The sequence below is a fragment of the Sciurus vulgaris genome (genome assembly GCF_902686455.1).
Source record: "Sciurus vulgaris genome assembly, chromosome: 13".
Taxonomy (NCBI): domain Eukaryota; kingdom Metazoa; phylum Chordata; class Mammalia; order Rodentia; family Sciuridae; genus Sciurus; species Sciurus vulgaris.
The window spans coordinates 39,579,562-39,600,793 of record NC_136474.1 but is presented as its reverse complement, the minus strand read 5'-3'; the positions used below and the strand labels follow the sequence as shown (position 1 = coordinate 39,600,793).

Below are 21,232 nucleotides of genomic sequence, written 5' to 3'. Positions count from 1 at the left end.
GCTATCTCCCCAGCCCCCATGTGACCATTTTTACTGGCTTGTACAAATAAATTGTGGGTTCACTCTTCAATTTTTATCCCTGTGTAAGATATTAACTATAGGGGGGAAAAAAGTTTAGGAAAAGCCAAATGAAACATTTCAAAATATATTACAGTGTAATAATCCCTTACCTCATTCCCATGGGCTTTCTTTCCTGCTTGACCCTTGATCCACATTTCTAAGAACCCCTCCCTGGTTAAGAGCCCTCTGTTTATTGCACCAAATTGTAATGCTTAGTGTCACTTCCTCTTTCTTCCAGAGTTTCTTTGAAGGACAGTCTGCACCATGGGATTCTGCTAAGAAAGATGAAAACAGAATGAAGAACAGATATGGGAATATCATTGCATGTGAGTGCTGACAGCGTAATTGTGCTGTTGTAGAACTTTCTTTCTGCATCTGATAAGACTGACCACCAGACTCATGCAGTGAGAATTTACAGTGCAGTTGCTGCTTTCATCCTGCTGCAATGGGCTGGTGTTATGCTTGTACTAAGGGAAGGAAAAATTATCTGAGTGCTGCCACTACATCAGGGAGCTCTCTCCGTGGGCCCAGTTTTACTTTCGATTTAAGTTTCCAGGAATAGAGGTAATGTTAAAATGTGGAAAAGGAAAATGCATTTTAGAAGGGGTAAGCACCCCAGTCCTAATGTTTCCCAGCTGCTTCATGAGAATAAATAGAAATCATGATGCACAGCCTGCCTTCATGCAAGGAGCTTCTAGTTCCCTGTGAACATTAACTCATTAATCCTCTGGACTCTGAGTTAGGTAAGGTCAGTAACAGCCCCATTCTAAGGGCAGGAAAGTGAAATACAGAAGTTAAATGATAGTCCCCATATCACAATACTCATTAGCATAGATCTAGGATTATATCTCAGAAATTCCCTGTGCCGGTGAAACTGAACGTTACCAATCCATAATGCCTCAGACGGGGTTTAAATTGCGCCCAACCTCATTAATGTTCCGTAACAACACTGAGACACGTGGTGGATTGATGAGCCTCCTTCTCCCCAGGCTCAAGCTATCCATCCCCTGCATTAAACTGCTCTGAGTCACACATAACTGCATGACGGTAGTGACAGGCCCACCATAGTAACCTAACAGAATTAGCACTGTTTATAAAGACACATAAACTAAACAACAAGGCTGAGAGAACATGTAGCTCACCCCGCCTTACCACGTATAAAAGAACAAACTTGATTGAGAAAATGCATTTGAATTCTATTTGCCTGAATTAACATTTCTTGGGTTGACACCACAGCATCTATGGCAGTGCTGCCCCAAAGAAATTTCTATTCAAGCCACAGGAAGTTGCTAAGCACTTGGAACGTGACTGGGATGACTGAGAAACTGACTTTTACCTTTTTATTTTGTTTTTATTATTTGAATTTAAATGGTACACAAGACTCTTGGTCAGTGCAAATCCACAGGGTTGGGGCTCACATAGAATATGAAACATCCCAAGCAAGCATTTTTTGTTTTTCCATTGGCCATAAATAGAGCTGAACCACCAACTTTGCAGGGTACGAATGCTAGCTTCATGTGGGTTTTATTAAAGCATGCCCTATTTATTTGGTGCTTCAGAGACCTTGTTAAGGTCCTTATAGATGGAAGGTGCTGCCCCAAGGTCCAGGGTTTGAGGGGCACCTCAGGGAATTAATTTGGCACCTGTAGGACATTTTGTCAGAGATTGGGGATATAAAGGTCATCAAGATGAGATGTTGTCCCTGCCCCTGGGACAGAAAAGACCAGGCAGAGGACAGATTCCGAGGATGTAGTCCTGCAGTGACAGCTGTGTATACAGTGCTATAGTAATTCTGAGAAGGATGTCTAGGCATATAAGGTGTGTATGAAATGTAAACATTTCATGTTTAGACATGGGTCCCATCCTCGAGATATCTCATTTCATATATATGCAAATATTCTAAAATTTGAAAAATCTGAAAATTCTGGTCCCATGCATTTCAGATAAGGAATTTTCAACTATGAAAATTTAGTATTTACTGAGCATTTACTTCTGCTAGACACAGCTCTACGCATGCATTACCTCGTTTACTCCCAGATGCAACACTATGAAATAGGTAATATTATTCTGTCTATTTTATAGGTGAGAAAATTGAGGGTTAAGGAGGATAAAAGGACTATGCAGTTAATAAGATGTGGAGGCAGGACTCCAACCGGGGAGCCACTTCTGTCTCCACTGTCTGATGTGTGTTTTGGGGGTTGGTCCCACTGGCCTAGTTTGGCCCTTAGCATTACACACTTCATAGGTCAGCCTCAGTGGCAAAGCAGCTGAAGGAGACTTTGGCCCCTCCTTCCCCATCCCTGAACTCTCTAGGCCACTCCAATCCTAATAAATATACAAAATAAGTAAAAACTATACTTAAAAGTACCTTCAAGTTAAGACCGCTGTCCCTAAGGCTGATGCCTGAGGCCCTCTGTCAAGAAACTCTGGAGCTGCCTCTGCCTTCTGCAGAAGTTCTGTATGATGGCCTCATGTCTATTATCTAAGGAGGACAGTGGGGATAGGTATTAATTGTTAATCTATTTTCATTCATTGTGACCTAGCTCAGAATGGGCACAGTGAGGACAGGCTGTCAGAGGACTTTTTAGGAATGATGTAAAGAATAACAGTAGCCAGCAGGGCTGTTCTGTCTGGGAAAGCAGGATGCCCGGCTGGAGAGCACTGGGCAGCACCCCTGAACAAGGAGTATCAGGAGAGCAAAAGAAAAGATACACATGGTTCAGCCTCTTATAACCCAAATGTATTATGACCCAAATGTATACTGACTTTTTCATGGAGATATGTAAAACCACAAGTGCTACACAAATGTAAAATAGTTTCATAGGACTTAGTGAAGTGCTTATTTTCAAGTGACAATATGGAGAAATGAAGTCACTCGTTTGTGATCTAGTATGTAGGTAGTTGTTATTTTGTGATATGAAACAATGAAGCTCTAGTTAAATTTATTAGAAAAGTTTGTTTTTGTACACTTGGGAGGAGGCATAACCCTTCCAGGACAGCATGGTGATGGCCCTGTATCTCTCTCCTTCTGTAAGAAGTTTTCAAGCTTCCCACTGCATTCCAAGTACATTTCTCCTCTAAAGTTCTTATTCAGCATCCTCTCTCCCTGCTTCCTGGAGTTTCTGCCCACCTTCTCTTGATTTGACCCTGTATATCTGTTTATCTGATGTGCAGTTTTTGTCATAGAAATATCACATGATATTGGGGATTATCTCCTTACAATGGACAAAGAGTGTGTGAATTCATTCCTTCTTTCAATAAGTGCTTATTGATCATTATTATTTGCTAGACACTGCTATAAAAAGATGATTAAAAATAAATGGGTACTGCTCTTCAAGCAATCATTATCTAGTGCAGGGTTTGGCAAATGTTTCTTATAAATGGTCTAATGGTGAATATTTTAGCTTTTACAGGTAACTTAGTCCATTCCTCTTCTGTAACAAAATACCACAAACTGGGTAATTTGTAAATATTAGAAATATACTTCTCATGGTTTTAAAGGCTGGAAATTCCAAGCTCTAGATCAAGGGGCTGATGGGATAGGTATCAGATAAGGGCTATGTTCTGCTTCATAGTTGTCACCTTGTTGCTGTGTCCTCCAGCAGAGGGGTAAACCCTGTGTCAGCTCATGATGGAAGGGTAGAAGCATAGAAGGGCCAAACTAGTTCCTCCAGCCCTTGAATAAGACACTAACCCTATCCACGAGGGTAGAACCTTCATGGCCTAATCATTTCCTGAAGGTCCCACCCGCTAATACTGTTTTGTTGGGGATTAAGTTTCAACATGAATTTTGGACCATAGCAACAGAGCAGCTAGTCTCAGTGCAGATTCTCAGCTGGTGCAAAAAGAGCCAGACAAGACAGAACCCAGTGGGCCTGTGTTCCAATAAACCTTCATTGCTAAGCCAGGCATTGGCCTTTGACCCACAGGCCAACATAGGCATAGGAAGAACATATTTTAAACTACCTGCTACCCCTATGTCTTTATAGTCTATGGCCTAAGCCAGGCCAAGACATGCACCTGATCTGAGGTCCCCAAATAACTGGAGCTATGTTGTGGTAGCACTGTTGGGGACTGGTAGGGCGAGGGTGAATAAGGAAGGACCTATTGGGCAAAAAAAAAAGAGCAAAGTATGTAGAGTTATAAAGTACAGTTTGGAGTCCTTGTTCTACCACCTGCTAGCTTGTGGCTTTGGGTAACTCATTAGCCTTATCAGTATCATAATTTCCTGAGAATTATCACCCATTATAGAAATGAACTGAAATGTCACATAAAACAACAATGATTGTTGTCACCTGAAAGAAAAACCACATCTTCTTCACTATTTCTTCTGCTAAGCAGATTCAATAACTGGTCATTTAAAATGAAAATCAGCCAGGTGCAGTGGTGCACACCTGTAATCCCAGTTTCTCTTGAGGCTGAGACAGGAGGGTGATGAGTTCAAAGCCAGCCTCAGCAAAAGTGAAGCACTAAGCAACTCAGTGAAACCCTGTCTCTAGATAAAATGCAAAATAGGGATAGGATGTGGCTCAGTGGTTGAGTGCTCCTGAGTTCAATCCTCAGTACCCCCCAAAATAAAATAAAATGAAATGAAAATCAGCATTTTGAAGTCTCAGGTTCCAAATGAGGAGTTAGTGCGTGATTATCAGTGCCATCTTGCTCTGTAGTTGTTAGCCCCACTTTGGATGGTGTCTCAGCTCTTCCCAGGCATGACTCTGGCTTCTGTTTTCTGAGTGTTTTGCACTGAATGTGGCCTTTCACTTTGATTTCTGGGGCTGCATTTTCTAGCTTCCCCCTGCCACAACCCACCCTACACCACCCCGACGCTCTCTTAGTGTTTCTATACTGGGTTGCATCGTTTTTGTACCTGTCTAGAAGAATGACATGAAGAGACTCCTCTGCTCCAACCTTTCTGTTCAGTCCTCTTCCTTCTCCCCTTCCGCAGTACCTCGAAGCCTTTTCCTGTGCACCTGTGTTCTATTTTCATCTAATTTGCTATCATTTTCTAAAATCCCTCTAGAACTGTATGGTATTGACAATTGGTTATTTACATAAATATATGCTTTTTGTATTATGTATTATGTGTGCATATGTACATGTATATAGATATACACATATATGTATATGTACATACATGTACTGGTTATTTATATCATTCTCTGTAAGGCTCCATTCCGACATATCCTAAGATATCAATCACTTGAACCACCTGCTGAAGTTATTAATGCTTCTAAAATAGAGGATCCAAATCCCCAGACAGAACTGTTAATCCACTCTAGCAAATCAGGGTGAATTTGATACCATGTATGAGATGAAGGAAAACCACTACCTTAGGCTTCAGTAGCACAACTGCTCGGGCACCAGCCCCTGCCCTCCCTCTGCATCAGATCCTGTGGTCTGTGGGTGTGTCAGTGGGGAGGACACCCATCTAGCCAGCATTTCCTGTAGTGCTTTGTGCTGGTCTTTTATCATCATCATTTGGCAACTGCTTCACTTAGGCTGTCTGTCTTTACAGTAGTGACAATAAATCTTAGCTATTGTTAAATTTGTGCAAGGATTTAAGGAATGAAGGAGAATAAGGATACTTCCCTAACCACGCTTATGTATATGCACATAGATGCATAATGACTATTTCTTTATAGGCTTAGAGAGAGACTAGTGTTACCATCTCCCTATCCCTAAATAAGTATGTAATTGCAGAAAGGTCAGTGTCAATTACTGGGAAGTCTGCCTCACAGAGTCAAGATCCTGAGGACAGATCACTACCTCAGCTGAGGAATTGGGGATTCCATCAATCTATCTGCAAGATGCTTATTAGTGCTTTTCAAAGAACATTAAAAAGTGCTTGTAATGATCTCATTCGTTGTTTTCCAGCAGTGTTCGCATATAAAATGGCGTTAATGGTGCTTAAAATCTGTTTATTGGCTTTTGCTCCTAAGTTAAACTTTTTCCTTATTTACACTGTAAATTTGCTGAGCTAGCCCTTCCCAATAGAAACTAACACTCTGTCTACCGTTACCACCACAAACACAGACAGAGCCCCTAATACTCTCAATAGTTCCCAGCTATAATTAACTCCAAGTTGAAGGCGCACACCAAATCTCCAGCTAACAAGGCAGCCGCCTTGCAGCTGACTCTGTGTTCTGGGGGGCTGACTGCTGAGGAGAATAAGCCAGAATCTGCAGGAGCTTCCCAGGCAGATTTCAGCTGCTTCTTTTCTGTCATTCATTCAACAGATACATATTGATCTGCCATGTGTCAGGCACTGTGCCAAAATGAAGTCATTCTTTCCACTAATATTCACTGAGTGCCTATTTCATACCAGACACAATCCTAGGTGGCAGAGACAGAGCAGGGAACAAAATAGAATATTCGGTGGGTATAGTGCTTACATTCTTGCAGAAGGGACAGAAAAGTAATCACTAAGTGCATGATATACTATGTGTATGGCAAAGTGACACATGAAACTGCGAAAATAAAGCAAAGGGAAATGGTCTGGGGTATGAGCTGCAGCTCTCCAGGAGGACCTCCCTATGGGAGGGGACACAATGCCAGCCAGGACTAGAAGCAGGGGAGCAAGTGGCCATTCCAGACACAGGCTTTGAGGCAGTGGCATGTGGTCAGGATGGCAAGGAGGTCAGTGTTAGCAAAGCAGAGGGAATGAACAGGAAAGTTGTAGGGTGTGGGGACACTGGAGTGACCACACTAACAACAGCTGATTGAGGCCCTGCCCTGGGGTTAAGAGAATGAGAAGGATGAATTAGTGATCCCATGTGATTGCACAAATAAATCAAATTGAAGTTAAGGGCACAAAAAGAGGCAGATAGTATCATGAGAACTCAAAATGTGGGAGTTGATTTATTCTGGACCTAAGGGTAAGTGACCCTGACCATGTGACATGGAGACAACTGAATCAAGCTGGGAGTGGTGGTATATGCTTGTAATCCCAGCAGTTTGGGAGGCTGAGGCAGGAGGATTGTGAGTTCAAAGCCAGCCTCAACAACTTATTGAAGCCCTAAACCATTTTGCCAGACCCTACCTCAAAATAAAAAATAAGAAGGGCTGGGGATGTGGCTCAGTTGAGCACCTCAGGGTTCAATCCCTGATACAAAAACAAGGATAAGAAACTGTGATGTGATGAAACCTCTTAAATCTGAGGAACTGGACAGAGACCAGGGTGGCTAGAGCTGGGAGGGATGGAAAGTGGAAGTTAGGCAAGGGAAGGAAGGACAAAAGGAGAATCCAGACCACAGAGCCTTTTAGGATTTTAGTCTTTATTATAATAACAAGGAGACATCATTAAAGGACTTTTTTTTTTTTTTTTTTTTTTTTTGGAGCAGGGAATGGGTTGTTAATTAAATTTGCATTGAAAATTTGGGGTCTGAGGAATAGAAAATGGTTCAGAAAATGACACTGATTAGGAGATTCTCGGTAGCCCAGGTGAGAAACAGCAGTGCTATGAGCTAGAGAAAAGTAGTGTTATGGAGTCAAGAGAAGTAATTGACCAATGTGAAAGATGGATAGGATATGGAGTAAGACAGAGGAGCAGAGATGACCCAGATTTCCAGTTTGCAGAAAGATGATGGATGGACATTTGGACAGATAGTGGATGGAGGGATGGGCAACCCTTGAAAGAACCAGACTTGAATAGGAGCTCAGGGGTGAGCTTTCAGTTAGCAGTAGTGTAGAAAACTTAAGGGTTTAAGTTGTGAACATTTTGAAACATTTGAATACCTGCCAAGTGATGGTTATATAAATTGCTTTGGGACTTATAAGAGAGGGATCTTGTCCTGGATATGATAGTGAATCATGGGGCAGATAGGTGGCAGGTGAAGCCTTTGGCATGATGAGATTGTTTATTAAGAAGTATAGAAGGCATGGAGAGCCCAGGACCAACCCAGAGGGCCTGTGATAATAGACAATATGGAGATGAAACTACTCAACCTGTACAAAAGAACATGGTCTTGTGCAGAAATAGAGGTGTTAATGGTGCCCTGTTGCTAGACTTAGTAGAGACTGAGGTAGTAGCAAGGATAGCACCAAGTACAGACTTAGCACAAAGCGGGAGAGAGGGGCCCTTCTGAGTTTGGATTTCATCTTCGCTGGGGCACTCCAGCCATTCCCATTCAGGTTTCTAATAATGAGAAAACTAAGAGGCACTGAAAACTTTCGACCTAATCTGCCTCAAGCTTCTTTTAATCAGTAGCCCAATCCTGCTGACTGTGTTCAGGATTTCACTTATTTGTACTGGATTTTGTTTTGTAGCAAAGTTCTCCCTGCTAATTAACTTCAACAGTGACTCCTCTCCCTTTTCCTCCCCCTCATCCTTCCCCTCCCTCTTTTCTTCTCCCTCCTCTGAAATCTACAATTGTCATGATCTGGCTTAGCTGTAAAAGCCACAGTAGTGGGGAGGGAGGGAACAATAATTTAGTAGACAAGACTGAATTGGCAGGGAGAACTTTGGCATTAAATTCAGGTAGTCAAGAGCAAGGGAGAAACAGATTGACACAATTGATTCAGGAATGCATAGAGTAAAATCTGGAAAAATCAGGAAAAATAAGAGTCAGGGATCCCTGCAGGATTCTGAAGAGTGAAGAAGAGTACAAGTCTCCTAACGGAGGACTAGGTAAACAAGGAGCCAGAAACAGTCAAGTCACACAGAAAATCAGCAGAAAATGATTCTTCTACAGCACCACCTACCATTAAATGCAGGGGTCCCATCTTTGCTACTTGCTCCGAGCCTGTGTGACTGGACTTGAGGCCCGACGGGGAAACCAGCAGGGTTCAACACCAAGGGGTAGGGTGCCAAGCACTTCCTACTGGTTATGGTCACTTGGCTCTTCTGTCTCTTGTACCTTGAAACAGGTGCAGCAGCATCCTTGGCATTATGTAACTACAGAAGGAGCAGAGTCATTCTTGGCAGAATCAGTGGTAATTAAATTAATTTTAGTCTTCTCTCAGAGGCCAAATGTTACTTAGATCATTGTGATTTCAGTTTACCTTAAGTATGTCATCAATATTTAGCAGAGAGAGAAAATTGGCTGGAGGTGAAAGATTATCAGTGACATGGTTCATTTCTGTCCCTATGGGTATATCTAATTACACGCAAGTTAAAATTGCAAGACCATTACCAATATCATTATGTTTAATATGGAAGTATGATACTATATGAAGCTTCTTAGGGGTATTTTTAAATATAATGTTACTTGATAAAAAGTATGTAAGTACCATAGTTTAGAGACTTAGGACAGAGAACTTTTTTTCCTAATTGTCCAACAGTTTTCTGAAGTATTTTTCTTCATCATTGATACATAATAATTGCATATATTTGTGGGGTACAGTGTGATAATTGAATATTTACATATAATGTGTAATGATCAGATCAGGGAAATTAGCATTTCCTTCTCCTTAAACATTTACCATTTCTTTGTGTTGGAAGACTTCACGCTCCTCTCTCCCAGTTCTTTGTACAAAGTGTAATAAATTGTTGTGAAGTGTAGTCACCCTTCTTTGCTATAGAATGTTAAAACTTATTCCTCCTGACTGGTACCTGTCGTGCGTCTTCCTTCTGTCCCCCTGTGTCTCCTTCCAAGCTCCTAGACACCTGCTTTACTCCCCCATGACCTGCCAATGCATGCATGCCTATATGCATGCATTCATACTTACATCCATGGCTATGTGTGCAAAAACCTCAGAACATGAGAATTTTTCAACAATAAGTGATAGTTTGTCGTGATCATTTTTTTATGTGCCAGTTTCCTACCCCAGAATATTAGTTCCCTCCCCCCCCCTTTTTCATCTAGTAAAGTCTTTTTAAAAGATATGAGAGGAAGAGCAAGCAGTCCTTCATGCAGATTGAGTTTCTCAAAGAGGCAGAGTTTGTTACATTTCATGATGAGGTAACATTGAGTTGTGATTATGTTAAAAATATTACTTGGATTTTTATCATACCCTAATCATGCATGGCAAATAGGCTTCTTTTTCTCCAATTATAAAAGCAGTTCATACACATTAAAGAAAACTTGTATAGTAAAAACAAGTTGGGGGGAATTGCCCAGAACCTCACCACATCTAATTTTAAATCCTGATAACATGTTTTTCTGGTTATACTTGATTTGTTCCCCTGTGCCATGAAGTTACTGGATTTATGTTTTGTTTTGTTTTTTTCAGTTTTGGTTGGCTTTGTTGTTTAATGAAAATACATTTGGCTTATTTATGATTATAAAGACAGACTAAACCACATAGACAGTTGAAGTAGTACATAAAATCATAAAGGTGAAAATAGAAACCACTTCAAATTTTACCCCTAGCAGAAACCCCATCCTTCCAGTTACTCCACTATGTGCAGTTATGCATATACAGTCATCCTTCAGTATGTGGGGTACTAGTGCTAGGACTTCCCAGGTACCAAAATCCACAGATGCTCAAAACCTTATATAACATGGTGTAGTGTTGGCATATAAACTATACATATCCCTCTGTATACTTTTAACACCTAATACAATGTAAATGCTATATAAATAGTTGCCAGACTGTATTATTTAGGGAATAATGACTGGAAAAACTCTGTACATGTTCAATACATTATGTTTCAGACATTTTCAATTCACAGTTGCTTGGTTCTGCAGATGTGGAACCCACAGACAAGGAGGCCTTTGTGGCCTGCTCTTCTTCACTTTATAATATGTCACCATGACCTTTCCCCATTATTAAACTAAAGTCATAGTAATCCCTTTTAATCATTGTATTACGATCTTTGGTTTATATGACCACCATGGATCAGTTCCCAGTTGATATCATTGAAAAGTTTTAAAAAGATGCTAAAAGAAAAACAATGTATTTTAGAAAAGCATCTCCCAGCATAGATCGCAAGGAAGGGAAGAGTCTAGACACATAAATGAAATAGTTCAGGTGACTTTGTCATGTCTTGAATTAAGTTATTGGCAGTCATGAGACAAGTGGTTGCTGACATTTTTATTTACTTCTTATCATATACCAGACCCTTACTAATGCATAACGTACAAACAATAAAATATTGGCTCTAGTATTATTCCCATTTACAGTGGAGAAAACTGAGGTGCTAATTAAGTAACATGTTCAAGATCACACAACCAGAAAGTGACAGAACTGTGATCCAACAGGAATTCTGGCTCCAGACCAGTGATTGTAAGCTCTATACTACACTGCACCAAAATAGGGATCAAAAAGGAAAATTATTTCATGGATGCCAGGGAATTGAAATGTAAGAGTTGTTAAACAGAATTCAGCCTTTTTCCTCTCTCCCTGTAAAAGCAGCTTGCATTTTTTTAAGTGGCTGCTTGGAATTTTCAGTTCTTCAGTTCTGCTCTTCTCTGCTGTTCCCAAGCAAGATCTTGACTATTTGACTCTGATGATCATGTAATGGAACTTGTACTTGTTGTTGCTTTTGTTCATATAAGAGGGTAAACTATGTTCTATACACTTGATAGGTGTGATCTCTCTTGATCTTGCCAAGAGTCCTATGAAAGCAGTCTACCCTTACCCCTCTTTTTACCAAAGAAGCTCAACAAGCCTCAAAGTTGTATAAATTCACCAATTGTGGGAATTGTAGAGCCTGCTTCAGGGTCTCTAGACTCCTAAGTCCCTGTTACTATCACTTATTACCAAATATGAGTGTGAAATAGCTTTGGAATAACCAGGGAAAACATTCTGAGAAAGAAACTCAGATGGGAGCTAATAGCACTAAAGCTCAGATCTTCTCAAACTTCCTGGGCTGTGTCCTCCAGAAATACCACATCCTCAGAGTTTTGATCCCATTGTTTTCATGGTTCATATTTGGCCTGTTGTCCACCACAATGCCATTGGAGTCCCAAATTTTGTGCCTGAGTTGTTGAGTTCTCCAAACTGCTTCCCTCTTTCAACCTGAATCTCTAATCACTGATCCTGAGAGAGACCCTCCCATCTGGTGACCTCCACAGCAGACTACAGAGCAGGGACTCTGTCAGTGGTCACTGGGCATTTCTTTGGGTCCTTTGCCTGAGTAACTCTCATATTTGCCACATGCTGGAAATGTCCCTTCAGCATTCCTCATAGAAATTTGATATGACTTAGCCTCAAGCATGCTCCACCAGAATTACTGAGTTTTCCTAAAAGATTGATTGAAATATATTTATCTTCTTAATTGGCATCTAATTCAAGGTTAATGAGATTCCAAGAAAATATGGTGATGAGGATCCACACACCAATTTATTGGACCCCACCAATCTATATCTATTGTTTTTGTTGTGTTATTTTGTTTTGTTTTGTTTTGTTATGTTTTGTTCTGTGATACTGGGGTTTGAACCCAGGACCTTGCACATGCTAAGCAAATATTTAACCACTGAGCTATATCCCTAAACCTTTTTAAAATTTCATTTTGAAACAAAGTCTCACCAAGTTGCTGAGACTGGCCTCAAACTTGTGATTCTCCTACTGAGTAGCTAAGATTACAGGTGTGTGCCACCATGTCTGGCTTCTGTTGTTGTGTTGTGTTGTGTTGTTTAGTTTTCCAGTGCTGGGGCAGAAACACTAGGCAAGTGCTCTACCACGGAGCCACACCCCCAATCCCTATATCTATTGTTTTCATAGCCAGCTTAGCAGTTGACTTCAACGAGGACACCTGAGAATCCAGCCTTTGTGTGTCATTTTTAGTTGTCCAAGTGGCAGTTTAGCCTAGGCTCTGTGGCTAGAAGGGCCAGTCCTTTGACTTCTGTTACTTTTTACTTCTTTAATGGACTCATTAGGTTGATGGTGATACCTTCCCATTGTATTCCTATTTAGGAAGCCTACAGGAAGGCAGATGGATTAATTTAATGGGTGCTGACATGTGATAGCCAAGAAGTATAATACATAGTGACCAATCTGTTCTCCATGTGCAAAATACATGTCCAGTGTTCTCCTCTATAGATGGTCACCTCCTAGATGTTAGTGCACTCTCACCACTAGTATATACAATTGGCCCTACATAGCCGTAGCTTCCACATCCATGGATTCAAAGAGCCCCAGGTTGAAAATATTTGAAAAAACATTGCATCTCCATTGCATTTTTCCTTGTCATTATTCCTAAACAACACGGTATAACAACTATTTACACAGAATTTACATTGCACTAGGTATTATAAGTAATCTGGGGATGATTTTAAAGTATATGGGGGATGTGCATAGATTCTGTGCAAATACTAGACAACTTTATGTTGGAGCATTGATGCATTTTCATTTCCACACGGGATCCTGGAACCACTCTCTCTCAGATACCAAGGTCACCTGTCTTGGCTAAAATAGATTCACTTCTCAGTATATTCACTTATCTTACCACTAAAAAAAGAATACTTTATAAACTTCAATTTCCTGATTCTTAAACATATCTATACTGAGTTCACATTAATAAAGTAGACTGCTGTCCTTCAGTGGAAGCCATCGAGTCACTGTCACCACTGCCCTTCCTTCATCAGGGAAAGGGAATGAGCAATCTCAGGGATCTGCCTGGCAAGGAATGCCAAGGTCTCCAAGACCCCAAGTCCATGAATGCCCTTCTTATCCTGTAAAGTGCTACTTCCAGGGTGTCTGGGGCTGGAGGGGAACATGGGGAGCTAGTATACAAGAGAGGGAGGGAAAATGTACTCTCTTATTTTCCTTCATTCCTGGTAAACATAACATAAAATGTATTGTTTTAACTACTTTTTTAAGTATACAGTTTAGTGACATTAAATATTCAAATCTTTGAGTAGCCATCACTACCATCCATCTCCAGAATTCTTTTCATCTTGCAAAACTGAAACTGTACCCATTAAACAACTCCCCATTCCTCCTCCAACCCAGTCCCTACCAGAACTACCATTCTGTTTCTACCTTGATGAATCTCACCAATCTAGGGACCACACAAGATGATCTCTGTAGTATTTATCCTTTTGATGTAGCATGTCTTCAGGGTGGACTCTTTAACAGATTCCAAGTCCACAACTAGACCACTGTCAGCACCCCAGAAAGCCCCATTGAATTTTGTCCCTCCTCCATTGAAATAGTGACTGTCAAGACACATAACAGGTGGCACTCACGTGTAATCCCAGCAGCTTGGGAGGCTGAGGCAGGAGGATCATAACTTCACAGCCAGCCTCAGCAACTTAGTAAGGCCTTAGGCAACTTAGCAAGACCATCTCAACATAAAAAATAAAAAGGGCTGCGAATGTGGCTCGGTGGTTAAAGTGCCCCTGGGTTCAATCCTTGGTACCTAAAAAAAAAAAAAAAAAAAAAACAGACATGCTCACAATTTTCACTCTTATCTTTCCTGTTTCTCATATGCTCTAGCAGCATGGTCCAAGAGAAATAGAATGTGTACCACTAATGCAAGCCACATATATGATTTTAAAATTTCTAATAGCCATACTAAAAAAAATTAAAAAGTGAAATTAATGTAAATAATCTTAATTTAAATAACATATTTACCCCAGTATATCCTAAATTTTAACATTTTTACAATCATAATCAATGTAAACGAGGAGATATTTTATGTTCTGTTTGTCTCCAATATAGTAGCCACTAGCTACATGTAGTTAAATTTAAATTCGTTAAAATGAAATTTAAAATTCAGTTCCTTCATCATTTCACATTTCATGTACTCAGTAGCTGCATGTGGCTATTGACTGTTGACATAGAGAGCCCATAGAACATTTCCATCAACACAGAAAGTTCTACCAGAGGGCACTGGCACATACTTTTCAGTGTATGGCATTTTTGGGGGGTTAAACTTTATATGTAACTATAGCTTGTTACTTCACATTAGCACATAGCATTCACTTTTTTGAATTGTTTACATTCTAGTCAGTTGTAAACAGTATTCCCATGCACATTCTTACATATCTATCGAGTTGTACACATGTTTTTCCACCTCTGGGTCATAGAGTGTGGGTATCTTCAACATCACTACTTAATAGCAAATGGTTTTTCAAAGTGGTTTAGGTCTTTTCAGTTTCACCGTCAGCATCTATAGCTTCATGTTACTCCAGATCCTCACTTGGTATTGTCAGACTTTCTTGTGGGTATGTGGTGCTATCTCATTGTAAGCTAGGCTTTCTTTTGATAATTCATAGACATAAAAATGTGTATTAGTTATCCTGAAGAGGGGTATGTACATGGGGGTGGAGATATGTAAGATATGGCTCCTATCCTTAAGTAGTTTTGCTTCATACGGAAAATAAAACATGTAGATAGGTAACTATATGTAAGGGCAGCAAGGGGTAAGTTAAAGAACTACTGAAGTTTGAGGAAGGAAAACTTGGTATGAGAACAACTCAAGCTAACCATGTCCAGCACTGTGCTTCTTATGTGCCTTCCACTCTAATGTCTCTTCTCCATGGTTCACACCTCAGTGGATGCACCATCTTCCTCCCTGTTTCTCATGCCAGAATCTCCGAAGTCATTCATGACACCTCCTTCTCATCCACATTGAATGAACTGATTATTGTGATCACTCTTACCACCTAAATGCCCCTCAGGTCTGCACTCTTCCAGTTCACTAGAACCTTCTACCCAAAGCTATCATCAGCTTTCTCCAGTCTCTATAGCAGACTCCCCACATCCACTCAGGATCCCTTCCAGCCCATCCTCAGCAATAGCTGGAGACACCTGATAAGATGAAGTCTGTCCCCCACTTTGTTGAGTCACTTTCTTCATTTCCCTGGACTCAGGATGAAGGTCCTACACAACCTGGCCCTTCTTTCCCATTTGGTCTCACTTCTCACCATTCCTCCTCATCCCTACACCAGCCTTCTTTTAATTTCCCTTTGTTCCTTTGGACCTGACTGTGCTATTTCCTGGACTTGGAATTTAGGGACTCTGTCTCTTTACTTCCAACCTTCATAGTCTCAGCCTGAGTCCATTTATTAGGGAATGCTTGCTGGCTTCTCAGATTGGAGTATGTGTCATGCCATGCACATCTGTGGCTCTCTGTCCTTTCGACAGCATGTACCAAAATTATATTTAAATCATTATTTACAAAATTACTGTTTAATGTATTTTCCATTCAGCCTCAAGGACCTTGTATCTGATTTGTTTACCACTACATTTCCAAAACTTAGCACAATGTTTAACATACAGTAGATACTCCCAAACATTCTGGATAAATGAGAAGGCCTCACTGAAGAGAGATCATCTGAGTTGAAAACTGGGTAAAACTTGCATAGTTAGAGATGAGCAGGAAAGGGCAGGTAAGAGGTCAGATCGTTCACTGCTCTAACAACCTAATACAATTCAGTATTAAAATTAATATGCTGAACATCTGTAATTGGGGTCTCTCCATCATGAGAGGCATTAAGAGCAATCTAATTTGGAGAACTGGCAGCCATGTAAAACCTGAGGATGGAGAGGTAAATTGAATAGTATGAGACAATAGGAGAACTTTCAAAGGCTTCCTGTATACAAGATGAGAATTCAATCTTTTCAAAGTCTGAAGTTTCTAAATAGAAGGTTCTAGAACAACTTGTGTACATCACAGAGAATGGGCAGCATGTCAGAGGAGGAATTCTGATGGGAGAATGCATTATATCCTTAACACAGGCCTTCTAAAGATAGGAAGGGTCTAATATGTTACCTGCCTTTTAAAAAAAAAAAAGCTGTGTGGGGAAACTCCAAGTGTACAGGAAGGTAAACCAAATCTGAAGGAGCTGACTAATTGCCCAATGTGTGTGAAATAGCCATGATTCAGTTCTGTTGGAGCATCTTTCATTCAGAAAACTCCAGTGGCTTCATCAATTGGATTGCTTATAGCTCCACTCTAAAATAGTTGTAGGTATAGCTCTCCTAACATCTACAAAAGCCAAAATAATCCACAAGTATCCAGTGCACCAGTAACTCAACTCCCCCACCACTGACATGGCCAAAAAGTTAAAGGGACCTACAGGTTTTAAGTGAAGTGTATCCTAGGAAACTAGTTTCTAAAGTAGGTTGCCATGAGGAAACATGCCAACTGCAAGGTCCATTTCTGGGGCTGTGTGTAATCTTTGGATATCAGCTATCAGCACAGTGAGAAGGAAGGTGTGGGAGTCTATTGCATAGCACACAATAATAACAACTGACATTTATCCATCACTTCCTTTTTTTTCTAATCTCTTCATGCATATAATTTTAACAACAATCCCATGAAGTAGAAAGTACACATCCCCACTTTCGGAAATGGAAGCTGAAACACATAGAGATGAAGTAACTTTCTCTTAATCACATGTGGGGGATTCTCACCCACCAGCAGGGATTCCAACCCACCCACCTGATCTCAGAACTCACATGTAAAAACACCATCCTACATTCTCCTTTATAAAGAATAGAAAGACTTCTCTAGGTCCTTCCTATAGATTGTCTGACCCAGTTTATAACCATACTCCAGACAAATTGATAAAACCCAACTCAATGTGAGGCTTTGTTGTGACATGAAATGAAAAGCCCAACCATGGAAGGAAAGTTAAAAAATCAACAGATTTCCTTCTTCCTACATTGTTAACAACAAACAAAATATCCAACACAAAATCAAACTTAAGAAACCAACAAGAAATTGCAACTTTGTCCCCTTAGCGTGTTATGCCAAGAATAGATCCAGGTCAGCCCCTGGCCCAGGGATGGGGGCAAAATGGTCCAGCATCTGCAGCTCTCTTAGCTCTTGCCTCAGACCCTGGACTTCCCTTCTCACCCGTTAATTCAAATGAAGTGTTGGGTTAACATAGCATCAGAAGAAAACTGAATCAGTTTAGTAGCTGGACCCCTCACTGCTCTAACAGCACTGGAAATGCCCTTATCAGGCCACCTCTCTTCTCAGAAACCATAAACATTTCCCTTTTAAGGGAGCTGGCTCTGATCTATTCTAAATACTGGGGTTTTGTGTACACTTGAATACAAGGAAGGGTTTCTCTACTTAAAGGAACATTAATTTAACAAGAAGAATTTTATTTGTTGTGCTTTTTTTTTGTTTTTTTGAGTTTGTTTGTTTGTTTTTCAGTGCTGGGGATTGCACCCAGGGCCTGCATATGCCAGGTTCCCAGGAAAAGACTTTTTTTGTTTTTCTGTTTAGTTATACATAACAGCAGAATACGATTCAATTCATTAGACACAAATGGAGTACAACTTTTCATTTCTCTGGTTGTACATGATGTCAAGTCACACCATTCGTGCAATCATACATATACATAGGGTAATGATGACCATCTCATTCCACCATCTTTCCCACCCTTCTGCCCGCTCCCCTCCACTCATTACCCTCTGCCCAATCTAAAGTTCCTCCATTCTTTCCTTATCCCCCCTCCCTCATTATGTATCAGTATCCACTTATTAGACAAATTATTTAGCCTTTGGTTTTGGGGGATTGGCTTATTTCACTTAGCATGATATTCTCCTAATCCATCCATTTGCCTGTAAATGCCACAATTTTATTCTTCTTTAAGGCTGAGTAATATTCCATTGTGTTTATATACCACAGTTTCTTTATCCATTCATCTATTGAAGGGCATCTAGGCTGGTTCCACAATTTAGCTATTGTGAATTGAGCTGCTATAAACATTGATTTGGCTAAGTCACTGTAGTATGCTCATTTTAAGTCCTTTGAGTATAAACCAAGGAGTGGGATAGCTGGGTCAAATAGTGTTCCATTCCAAGTTTTCTAAGGAATCTCCATACTGTTTTCTAGAATGGTTGTACCAATTTGCAATCCCACCAGCAAAGTATGAGAGTACATTTTCCCCTGCATCCTTGCCAACAGTTATTGTTGCTTGTATTCTTGATAATTGTCATTCTAATTGGAGTGAGATGAAATCTTACAGTAGTTTTGATTTGCATTTCTCTAATCCCTAGAGATGTTGAACATTTTTTCATATATTTGTTGATCTATTATATATATTTTTCTGTGAAGTGTCTGCTCAGTTCCTTAGCCCATTTATTGATTGGGTTCTTTGTATTCTTGGTGTAAAGTTTTTTGAGTTCTTTATAAACTCTAGAGATGAGTGCTTTATCTGAAGTACATGTGGCAAAGATTATCTCCCACTCTGTAGGCTCTCTTTACATTGTTGATTGTTTCCTTGGCTGAAAAAAGATTTTTTAGTTTGAATCCATCCCATTTATTGATTCCTACTTTTATTTCTTGTGTTTTGGGAGAGTTTTAAAGGAAGTCTGGTCCTATACCAACATGATTAAGATTTAGGCCTACTTTTTCTTCTATTTGGTTCAGGGTCTATGGTCTAATTCCTAGGTCCTTGATCTATTTTGAGTTGAGTTTTGTGCAGGGTGAGAGATGGGGGTTTAATTTCATTTTGCTGCATATGGATTTCCAGTTTTCCCGGTACAGTTTGTTGAAGAGGCTATCTTTTCTTCATTATATTTCTTTGGTACCTTGTCTAGTAGGAGATAACTATATTTATGTGGGTTTGTGTGTTTCCTCTATTCTGTACCATTGGTCTACCTGTCTATTTTGGTGCCAATACCATGACATTTTTGTTACTATAGCTCTGTAGTATAGTTTAAGGTTTGGTATTATGATGCCTCCTCCTTCACTCTTCTTGCTAAGGATTGCTTTGACTATTCTGGGCCTCTTGTTTTTCCAAATGGATTTCATAATTGTTTTTTCTAGTTCGACGAAGAATGTCATTTGGATTTTAATAAGAATTGTATCAAATCTGTATAGCACCTTTAGTAGTGTGGCCATTTTGACAATATTAATTGTGCCTATCCAAGAACATGGGAGATCTTTCCATCTTCTAAGGTTTTCTGTAATTTCTTTCTTTAGTGTTCTGTAGTTTTCATTATACAGGTCTTTTACCTCTTTTGTTAGATTGATTCCCAAGTATTTTTTTTTTTTTTTGAGGCCATTGTGAATGGGGTAGTTTCCCTAATTTCTCTTTCAGAGGATTCATCACTTATGACTAGAACTGCATTAGATTTATGAGTGTTGATTTTATATCCTGCTACTTTGCTAAATTCATTTATTAGTTCTCTGCAGGAATATAGCACTGTAGTGGACAGTGCTGCAGCAGGTGACTATCTCTAGGCTCTGTCAAGTGTCCCACAGTGGAGGCTACCATGTGGAGGGGGGTATGGAGGTGGCTGCAGCGACCCAAGATGAAGGCTGCTACGCACTGGTAGATGGGGAGCCACAGCGTGGCAGTTCCCGCACATGCAGGGCAGCAGATCCACAGGGCAGTCAGGGAAAGACATTTTAAAAGAATTTTTTTTTTTTCAAAAATGAAAAGTTCACTATTTACTTATTCAAAAAATATTTAAGGGGGAACCTACTATGTTCCAGGCCCTAATCTAGTGATCAAAAAAGGAAAACACATGCCTTTTAATGCTTTCCTTTTTAAAATATTTTCAGTAAAATAACTGACCTGAATAGTATTTGTAGGGAACATTTTTCATTCAGGATATAATTTAAATATAGCCATTAGTACTACAATTACAGCACTTATACAGTACTTTCTGAGTGTCGGATATCATGGTTGGCAATTTATGTTTTCATTTAATCCTTGAAACAGTTCAATTTCAGGCAGATTCTGCTATCCCTTTCTCTAACTAAGGTAGCCAATAGCAAAGTAGGAAATTTAGAAGATGTGTGGTATTTCTTTATCTTTCTGTTAGTCAGTTTTTCATGCCTATAACAAAATGCATGAAATAAAATCTACTTAAAAAGAGGAAAGGTTTATACCGGCCCAGTTTAAGAGGTTTTAGTCCATAATTGAGCATGCAATGGAGGAAGGTATACAGTAGAGCAAATTGCCCAACTTGTGGTGACCAGAAAGTGGCTCAGTGGTAGAGCACTTACTTTATGTATATGAGGCACTGCTTTTGATCCCCAGTACTACAAAGAAGAAATCAAACACAAACTATGGCAGTCCTTAAGGCAGCGTACACATGGATGATCTCTATGTCACAGAAGTATATTCCAAGTCTTGGAGCAGCCTAAACATTTGCTTTGGTTAATGGTTGTTTTCTTTTCTTTTTCCTTTGCAGATGATCATTCCCGGGTGAGGCTACAGACAATAGAGGGAGACACCAACTCAGACTATATCAATGGAAATTATATCGATGTATGTATTTTGAAACTCTCAGTGAACTCAGTCATCCTAATACATACCAGATCATGTGTCTGCTGTGGGATTGGTAGACACACATCTGGCTCAAACTAAAA

At 40.0% G+C, this 21,232-nt stretch overlaps 1 protein-coding gene across 1 annotated transcript in view; it reads left to right on the top strand.

Moving 5' to 3' along the window:
* PTPRM (protein tyrosine phosphatase receptor type M) overlaps positions 1 to 21,232 on the top strand; it is an 849,607-nt gene that overhangs the window by 736,832 nt on the left and 91,543 nt on the right. Inside the window, 2 exon segments of the mRNA XM_079108449.1 lie at positions 299 to 386; positions 21,055 to 21,131. Coding sequence (XP_078964575.1) covers positions 299 to 386; positions 21,055 to 21,131 — 165 coding nt within the window.